Source organism: Equus asinus, chromosome 17 (genome assembly GCF_041296235.1).
Source record: "Equus asinus isolate D_3611 breed Donkey chromosome 17, EquAss-T2T_v2, whole genome shotgun sequence".
In the NCBI taxonomy this organism is placed as follows: Eukaryota; Metazoa; Chordata; class Mammalia; order Perissodactyla; family Equidae; genus Equus; species Equus asinus.
Genome location: NC_091806.1, coordinates 16,238,214 through 16,248,876, shown reverse-complemented (window position 1 = coordinate 16,248,876; position 10,663 = coordinate 16,238,214). Strand labels below are relative to the sequence as shown.

The following is a 10,663-nucleotide window of genomic DNA, read 5'->3' as shown; positions in this document are numbered from 1 at the left end:
ATAAAGTCTTCTTGATCTTTGCCTGTCTTGGTTAGAAGATGCTCTGCTCTTAAGTACTGATATAGTAATTTCAGGAGATGCTTTATTAGGCTTAAAGTACAAGAAAGTTCTCTCGAATGTCAAGTACAACTATTTGGCCATATCCACACGATAGAGTGAGATGGACTAAACCTCTGAATGATAGTTATTCTTTATTGATGCTACTGGAAAAGAAAGTACTCAAAAAATTTTCCCGGTAAATAGCTACTTGCTGTCTTCTTCTGCAGACATACGATTTACTTGCGTTTTTGATAAATTATCCTAATGGGAAAATTTTATTTTACTTGTATCATGCTTTCTTTGAAATATAGCTACATGGCAAGTAGTAATTTTCTGAAATCTTTACAAGAATCCATGGAGAAAATGGATAGACTAAGGCATGTGAAATAAAATATCTTCAAGAAATAATGCACTTTTTTGCCCTCTGTGGGGAAAGTAGATGGAAGGTCTATTTCCAGCTCTTTATGAGTAAAGTTAAAATTTCTCCTTCAAATTGTGAACCAGTTTCTGAAAGGTAAGACTTTAATAGTTCAGAGTGCAAACCAGGCTGTGTAGTTGTGTGAATTTCTTTATTACATAGGAAATTATAATGTTTGAATTTATAAGAATTGAAAAGTTTAAAAACCTTCTGCTGGTATATACAGGGACTTTGAAGTAAATCAAACTTAGATTCCAACTCCAGTTCTGTCACTTAAAAATAAGTAACTTTGGAAAAATTAATTCTATTCTAAGCCTCAATGTTTTCCACCAAAAAATGGGGATAATGATTCTTGTTATTGTAAACATGAAAAATTATACATTTAATGTAACTTTATATATGTATATGTTTATGTGTATATGTATTTGTGAGTTTATATACTTATATATGTATGTATAGATATAACATGTATGTATGAATGGACATAGTATCTAATACATAGTTTTGCATAACAAATTAAATAGGTGTTCTTTCCATATTAATATTTCCTTTCATTAAAATGTTTTTGTCTATATCAATGGAAACAATGGAATAAAAATATTTGTTTTCTCATCTTTTTATTTTTGCATTGCAGGAGGATATACACTTATGATTGATGCTGATATGCTTACTTTGTAGCTTCTGATATTTTATTAAAAAAATGAAGATTGATTATCCATGTTGATCCAAGAACTGTGTTACATATGCCTTCATTTTTTTAGCTTATTAAATGTTCACAAAAACTCACTAAGTACCTATCATAATTTAATTTTACAAACATGCAAATTATGACTCAGAGTGATGACTGTTACTTTTTTGAAGGTATTAAAGGTAGATTTAGAAAAATAAAATTTACCGTTTTTGAAATATCCTTTGCAATAAGGTATGATATATATATTTTATAAAACATCAGTTCTGTAGACATTAGAGTAACACAAAATTATTTATGCACATATATTAATGATGGGATTTATGTAAAAATCCAGTACAATAAGACTTTTTGGCTTTCATGGCAAAAAAACTCAATCTCTTGAGTAGGGAGAGACATTTATAAGCAGATGTAGTAGTCAATTAGCTAAATAGAGACTTCCTCAAGGGTAGTTCAATATCATGGAAAATTGGTGGAAAAAATTGGAAAGTTACTGGTCAAGATTTATATGATATTTCTCATGAATAGATTAAAAAATTCTTTAAATGTAGTCAGCAGCCATCTTATAACTTCAAGAGGCATACTTACGTGGAAAAGTAAGAGACTGATGGTGAAAAGATGCTTCTTCAGTCACCACCACCATTTCTATCTTCTGATAACATAACCCCTGACTTAGACCCTGAGCATCGATGAATCAGTGGATGCTCTGTGATGCTGGGAGTCTACCTTATCTGAAAGGAATGACACAATGTAAGTATTCTGTAAACACTTGTCAATGAATGAATAAGTAAAGATTAAACTTACAATACACCTCTCCAGAATATTTCCCATTATTTTAGAGGTAAACTGCTTCTGATCTCTGAAATTAGCATCTACAAAAGAATTGATGGAGCTAAAGAGACAGAAAAGCACTTTGGATAGTTGGGGAAGACTATGAAGTCTTGAGCAGAATGATTATGGAGAATTATAAGATGTGACTTTGGGGAGGTAGCCTGGTTCCAAGTAATCCAAGGAACTGTAGGTCAAGTATCCCAGGAAATTGGATTTTATTGATTATGTGAGAGAAATGCACTGTAGGGGTTTTGAAAAGGGAAGTGATATGATTTAAATAAGACATAAAGAAGAATATTTGGGCTGCTTCATGAGAATAAACCATTGAAGGCCAGAACAAAAGCAGAGAGAACTTGCAAGAGGCTACTACAGCGGACCAGGAAGGCAATGGGTGTTGTGGTAATTATCAATTTTGCAACATATTTTAAAGAAAGAGTCAGCAGGACTTATTAAATTTTTTTATAAATAAATTGAGTGAATAAGGGAGTGCAGAATACTATCAGATTTAAATTATGAACAATAACATGGAAGGTGGTACCATTTAATTAAATAGGAAACACCTAGGAAGGAATAGATTTATTATAGTATATTAAAAATTTAGCTTTACAAATGCTAAATTGACATCTAATTGGAGATATCAGTTAGTTTCATATACATCTTTGAAAATTAGGAGAGAGATAGAGGCAGAAGTCATACAATTTTGGAAAGCTTTAGCATTTATAATTCAGGAAAGGCAGGAAGATCTGAGTAAAGACACTAAGAAGATTTCAGGGATTTGGTAGAAAATCTGGGGCAGTGATTATTATGGGTCATATGCTATGTCAGAAGACACAATTATGATTCCATTGAATCCTCCCAAAATTCATATGTTGACATCTTAACCCCCAGTACCTCAGAATGTGACCTTGTTTGGGCATAGGGTCTTTACAGAGGTAATAAAGTACAAATAAGATCGTTAGGGTGGGCATGAATCCAACATGACTAGTAATTTTATCAAAAGAGGAAATCTGGTTGCTTACAGGGAGAATACCATATGAACATAAATATGGTCATCAACAAGCCAAGGAACAGGTCCTTCCCTTCCAATTTTTAGAAGGAATCAACACTGTCAACACCTTGAATTTGAATTCCTGGCATCCAGAATGGTGAGATGATAAGTTTCTATTGTTTAAGCCATCCAGTTTATGCTTCTTTGTTATGGTAGCTCTAGCAAACTAATACAGATTTTGTGCTGAGAAGTGGAGGTGCTGCTGTAATATATTTCAAAAAATGTGGAACTGGCTTTGGGATTGATTAATGGGTAGATGTTGTAGAAAAAACCTATGCCTTGTGAGAATGTTGGTAGAAATATGGGCATTGAAAGTTGATTCTAGTGAGGGCTCAGGAAGGAAATAGGAATGCTATAGAAAAAATATTTGTCCTCTGAAAGAATACATATATCATCATGAACATAATGTTGCTAGAAATTGAATATTAAAGCTGAAGTCTCAAGCGGAAATGAATATCTCTTTGGAAACTGGAGGAAGGGCAATTATTGTTATAGAGTGGAAGCTCTAGCAACTAATACAGTGATCTTTGGTCTATAGCCTTCCATTCAGAATTCGCACTACTGACTTTGAATATGTAAATTATCTTGAGTTCTCAGTCTAACACTTTTGTGACTTTATACATAGTTCATCGTTTAACGAATTCCCTTCCCCTTCTCTCTTGTTCTCTCACTTTTCCCTTAAAGCTCTGCGGAAGTACTGCTTCCTCTGGGAAGCACTCCTAGATCCTAGCTTGATTTAGATGTTCCTTAGTACAACACAAATATATTTACAATGATATTTACTAATTTGATCTTTAATTGTCTGATCCCCTGGTTATACATGAAATCACTGAGAGTAGGGAACCAATCCTATTCAATATGGTAATACCAATATTTACGGCAGGTTGTTTGACACAAACACATCCTCCATAGATATTTTTTTGATTGGAGATTAAACAAAAGGTTAAATTTAAAATACTTTTAAAGATTTTTTTCTTGTTTTACAGGTAAACTAATATCTGAAATCAGCACTTAAAAAAGAATAGATGGAACCAGAGAACAATGTGACTTACTTTGTCCTCTTGGGCCTCACACAGAATCCAAAGGAGCAGAAAGTTCTTTTTGTTATGTTTTTGCTCTTCTACATTTTGACCATGGTGGGCAACATGCTTATTGTTGTGACTGTAACTTTTAGTAGGACCCTGGGCTCACCCATGTACTTCTTTCTTGCCAGTCTATCATTTATGGATTCCATTTATTCTTCAGTCATTTCCCCCAAATTGATTTCAGACTTGTTCTTTGGGGAAAATACCCTATCCTTCAGATTTTGTATGGCCCAGCTGTTTACAGAGCACTTTTTTGGTGGATCAGAGGTCTTTCTTCTGTTGGTGATGGCCTATGACCGCTATGTGGCCATCTGTAAGCCCTCGCATTATTTGGTTATCATGAGGCAATGGGTGTGTGTTGTATTACTGGTAGTGTCCTGGGTTGGAGGTTTTCTTCACTCAGTAATTCAACTTAGCACTACTTACGGGCTCCCATTTTGTGGGCCCAATGTCATTGATCACTTTATCTGTGACATGTACCCCTTACTGAAACTTGTCTGTACTGACACCCGTGTCGTTGGCCTCTTAGTGGTGGCCAATGGAGGACTGATTTGCACTATTGTGTTTCTGCTCTTACTCATCTCTTATGGTGTCGTCTTGTGCTCTCTAAAGAATCTTAGTCAGGAAGGGAGGCGGAAAGCCCTCCAGACCTGTGGTTCCCACATCACTGTGGTTGTCTTCTTCTTTGTTCCCTGTATTTTCATGTATGCAAGACCTGCAGAGACCTTCCCCATTGACAAATCATTGAGTGTGTTTTATACAGTCATAACCCCCATGTTGAACCCATTAATCTACACTCTGAGAAATTCTGAGATGAATAATGCTATGAAGAAGGTCTGGAGAAGAAATTTCCTAGCTCATAGTAAATAAGTTTGACATTCACCATGAAGAGAGTCCTTTGACTTTAGGGCTCATCTCCTTGGAACCCAAGAGTCTTCTTAAAACTTATCCACCTATCCTTTCCTTTAACAGCATTTATCATAATTATAATAAATAATTCTGTATGATTAGATTATTAATGACAGTTTATTTGCTTAATGCCACTCTATAATGTCTTATTTATCACTTCACCTAGAAACCTGTAATGCATATACAGCAAGAAGTCAATAAGAAATATATAGTGAATGAAATTTTTATAGTTAAACTAATATTTAATTAATTTATGCATTTATTTAATTTTTTTCTGCAATTAGTTTTACTTTTTAGCTGGATTATTTATTACCCTTTCCTGTTCTTTTTTCCTAACTGAAACATTTAATGATATGTAGAATGTTCTCTTTGTTTAATTTCATTATATATGAAATATTTAGCATGTAACACTTCTGCTTTTTAAAATAAATAAATTGAAAGTTCAATAATAACATAAAAATATAAACCACATGAAATAATATGTGAAAAACAAATTTCTATTCCATCCCCATTAGTGTTTCCCAGTGTTCCTCCCCAGAGTAGTCATGAAAGCCTGTCTTAAGATTCTTCAAGGATTAATCTTTGCAAATACAAATGTGTTTACATACATGCTTGATATTTTTTTGTATGTCTATGTGTAAACATTTACAACTTTACTACTCATCATCTTGACTATCTTTCCATACCAGTTCATTTAGATCTAACTCATTCTTAGTTGTTCTCATACTATATAATTTTCTCTTATAATAATACTAGAATTAATGTATCCAGTATTCTTCATATTGTTTTTAATCCTTTTCTCTCACATATAATTCTGCAATAAATATATGTTTTGAATATATGTTCCTAGAAATGTTAGTTACTAGGAATAGAATTTTTCAGTCTAGAGTATATGTATTTAAAAAGTTGATATTCATAGTTGTTGCCAAAGTGACATCCATGAAGTTGTACCAAGTACACTTCTGCCCACAGTTTTTGAAATTATCTGCTCATCCACATTCTCAACAACTAGCGCTTGGTAAACATTTATGCTATACAACAATCTCATTCATAAAAGGAATTATAATTAGTTTGTATACTTTAATTGAAGTTCTTTCAATGTAATTGATTTAAGCATATTTTCACATGTTTAAAGTTAATGTATTTCTTTCTCTTTGAATTGTCTATAAATTTTTTTTTTTTTTTTTGAGGAAGATTAGCTCTGAGCTAACATCTACAGCCAATCCTTCTGTTTTGGCTGAGGAAGACTGGCCCCGATTAACATCCATGCCCATCTTCTTCTACTTTATATGTGGGATGCCTGTCACAGCATGGCCTGATGAGCAGTGCCATGTCCGTGCCTGGGATCCAAACCAGAGAACCCAGGCCGCTGAAGCAGAGCACGTGATCTTCACTATTCCGTTAACTGGCCTGGCCCTTTATAAATGATTTTTAAACTATTTTCTTCAATTGTTGGTCTTTTCCATACTGATTTTTATGAGGAATTATATATTAAGGAAATAATCTCTTTCATGTACGTGATTTGATTTTGACTTTCTTATGCTATGTAGAATTTTTTTTCTTGGCTAGGTAGAATTTTTTAATATTCACCTAGTCAGATTTATAAATGGTTTTTGATTTTTTTATCTTCCTTAAAAATTTTTCAACACTTCAATCTAACCATAATATTTCCCCACATTTTTTAGAAGTTAATATTTTCTTAGCATTTTTGTGGTTTTATATTTTATATGAAATTTTTGATCTATTTGATGTTTATTTTGATATCATCAGTTAAATAGGATTAAGTTCTATTGTTTTGTCGGTGAATTATTTTGTAGTTGCATAATTATATTTTCACCACTGAGCAGAAATCCCAATTTCATTGTTTCTAAAGTCCTATATATATTTGGATGCAATTCAGGACTCTATTATTTTCCATTGATCTCTGCTGTCATGTGCCATTTAATACAAAAAATAATTGCATTTCTTCTATAATACATTGTGATATGCAATAAGCCTAGGACTCCCTCATTAATCTCCTTTTTCAGAATTATGTCCATTCCTGCATACTTATGTTATGGAATTAAACTTATGATAAGCTAGAAAGGTCACAAAAAAGTTGTTATTTTCAATGTGTTTTGATTTAGGAAGATTAATTTAGCAAGATTGTATATCTTTAGAATTTTGAGGGTTCTTATCCATGAGGAGGGTAAATGTTTACATTTAGTTACGTCTTTTTTATGCTCCCTAGTAGTACTTTATTTTTTCTTTCTGTTACTTATTCTTTATAGGTGGCTACTCTTCTTCTTCCCTGACCCATAAAATGCTAGCTAACACTTTTGCTGTAAGAAAAACCGCCACTTTCAGGAAGTGTATGACTTAAGTATTTGCTGAGCATCTTTTGATGCTGCTGAGGTCATTCTGCTGATGGGGATGGCCTCTGACAGCTTAGGGACATTCTGTAACACAGACCATCATGAGCAGATTGTATAGCTGTGGCCATCTCACTGGAGTGTCCTAGGATGGAGGCTCTATTCATTCAATAATTCGGATTCTTTTCAGAGTCTGACTGCCTTTTTGCAGTCCCAACGTCATTGATCATGAGTGACAGGAACACTGCTGAAATTCATCTTCTTGGAAACTCATACCTTTGGTCTCTTCACTGCTGCCCAAAGAGGGTTCATCTGCTCATTAAACTTTCTCCTCCTACTGGTCTCCAATATGGTCATCATATACCCTTTGAATTGTCACAGTTTGGATGGTAGGTGCAAAGCCCTCTCCACCAGTGTCTCTCACACCACTGTGGTTATTTTACACTTTGTGTCCTGCATGTTTGTGTATCTTCCTCCAGTGACCACACTTTCCATCAAGTTATGGCTGTGTTTTGTACTATGATAACTCCCATGTTAAATCCTTTAATCTACACCTCAGGAGTGCAGAAGTAGAAAATTCTGTGAAGAATCTCAGAGTCACAAGGTGACTTTAACAGAGAAATATACATGACAACATAAAATAACTTTATCCCTTAAATGATGAAGAGTTAAAAAAAAAGCTAATTTCTACCATTCTGGGCCAAATTAACACTATTTGTCAAAATTATGTTGATTTTTGTGGATAGGCACTCTGAGGACAGGCCTTGACAGGAAATCATCAATATAAAAATATCCCGTTAACATTTTTGTGTTACCCAATTGTTTGTCAAACTTTGCGTTGCTGTCAGAATCACTTTGATATCTTGTGAAAATATGGATTCCCAGGACAAAGCTCTAGAGATTCTGATTTAGTGAAGCTGCTGATTGATAGATTTAGCTTTTTAAACAATTATCTTGATGTTTTTGAAGTAGGTGATCCTTGCAGGCAGTTTGACCAAGAGTCCTATAGATTACATTCACATCCTGAGCCTATCAATAGAGTTATTTTATTAAGGCATTTTCTAGGAAGAATTCTTCACAGCAGAAGCTGGGAGGATGATGAAATTCTCAAAACATCTTAATTCTTACAATGCAACCTTGTTACCTAGGCAATGGCAAAAGAAAAATAAAGCATTCTTGGAAAAAAGGAATTTTGGGTATTCTCCAATTTCTCTTTCTGTACTTTGTAATCTTCTGGCACATTTTATCTGATTCTGTTTTTGTTTTTCTTCCTCCAAAAGGAAAGATCTACCAGCTATTTTTGCTATATTATTTGCACTAACACTCATGGTTATTGTAATTGTATTGTAAACTAGTCATTCATATTGAGAGCTTTGTTTTATGAAAATTTTTATGTATCATATGTTTTATGTACATTTTTGAGGAACAAGTGAAAAGATTTAATACATTATAATGCTTGAGAGCACAGCATTTGAGTTAGACAGTCCTGAGTTCAAATCTTAACTTTGCCTTTTATAGTGTGAACTTTGGCAAAACATTACCTCTTTAAGCTACAGTTATCGGGGAATGATGGAGATATTTTCAAGGTCAAATATGCAATCTGTATAAGGTCTTAGACAATCAAATGCTTGGAAATGTTAGTTATTATGAACACTTTTTATTACTGGAAATTTTAAAATTGTAGTAGAACTACTTACATGGCCTAGAATATTAAGCTAATTTTTTTTTAACTTTAGAAAGTATTATGCATGATTTCTCTGTGCCTGCTGAGAACATGAGAGCTGACTGACCTTGTGGGAATTTCTGTGCCTGGAATGGTCTCCAATCTCCTTGGCATTTCTGAATTTCTCTCTCTTGTTCTCTGATCTATATTGACCCCGTACCTCTAAGGACTTGATGATGTTCCAATTGTGGGTCTGATTTCCTTGACAAGACTTGTGTGAGGGTAAAATTTTATTATGAAAGTGAGACCAACATAGCAAGTAGAATATGTAAAGACTTAAAATACAGGGAGGTATTTTTTCAGAAGTGGTATAGGGTGTATGTTTGTTCAATATCACATGTCCAGTTTAGAAGAAAGCTTGGCCTCAAATAAACGCTTAATCAATAATTATGGAATGAATGACTATTGTCTCTTTCTAACCTTCTTAAAAATATTTGCTTTTGTAAAAAAGGACATTTGTTAACTAGAATGCTTCTGAGATTGATGACATTCCTTTCTTGGTGATAAATTGAAATGGGGAATTTTAGGTCTGTTTGGCATATGTCAAGTTACTTATCTGAAGACAGAGAATAATGTCTATCTAGTTTAAGTAGAAGAGACTTAGGATATGCAATAAAATAGCTTAAAGACTCTTTGGCAGGACTTGGGTCACAGATTCTAGGTTCAGCTACAATTAATACATTTCAGAAGCACACCTGGACAATACAGGGGTTCTAAAGGAAGTATTGTCCTGCTGACACCAAGATCATGCTGCTGCTGGCTAAATTGCAAAGGTGACACCACTTCCCTGACCTCAGAACCCTTCTGGCTCTCAGAACGACTTAATCTCAGATAACTTATTTCCAATTGAAGTTTGCACAGATGCTCCTGGTTGGCAGAACTCAAGTCACATATCTGCACCCGAGCAGCAGGAGCACAGGGAAATGTAGTTCTTTGGATTTTATGTTGGCAAAGTGGGTTCATACTTGGGGAACTAACAACAGGTGCAGGACATTTTTAAGGGATTTAGGGGGCAGCCATACACTCCAGGTGTTCACTACCATTGGGGATATGATCTCATAAAACGAATTTCATTTATCCCATAGATAATTGTTTATTCCTAGAAAAATTAAGCGTGCCCCTGTTTCTACCTTACACGTATGAAGACTAGCAGAACTAAAGGACTGAGGAAGCTGGAGAGCAGGAAATTTATTGACACCATAGAGAGGTATTCATACACTCACTTATTTTTACTGAATACCTGCTGTGTAGTAATTGTGGTTAGTCCTGAAGTAGAAATAGAAAGGACTTAGAACAGTCTTTAACCTGCTGGAACTAGTGTAGTCTAGCCTATGATTTGGTAGCACTTCTCAAGTAGCTCTTCTACCTTAATTGTGAGATGTTCATTAGATGGAAGCTTTCCTTAGTTAAAAACAAATTGTTGTCTTACTTTACTGAGTCTCACCTTAAAAAAAAATGACGGTACCCTACTGTGTTTCAGGCATTTTGTTAAGCATTTTCCATGCATTATGTTTTTCAATCATTATAGCTTCTAGAGTGGGTATTATTCATTTCTTTTTACTGAAAATCAA

The 10,663-nt window shown here is 34.1% G+C and overlaps 1 protein-coding gene across 1 annotated transcript; it reads left to right on the top strand.

Annotated features, from left to right (window-relative positions):
- Positions 1-4,049: 4,049 nt before the first annotated feature.
- LOC139040932 (olfactory receptor 4A47-like) lies at positions 4,050-4,979 on the top strand. The gene has a single exon (XM_070488634.1). The coding sequence runs from the start codon at positions 4,050-4,052 to the stop codon at positions 4,977-4,979; it is 930 nt and encodes a 309-aa protein (XP_070344735.1).
- Positions 4,980-10,663: the final 5,684 nt, after the last annotated feature.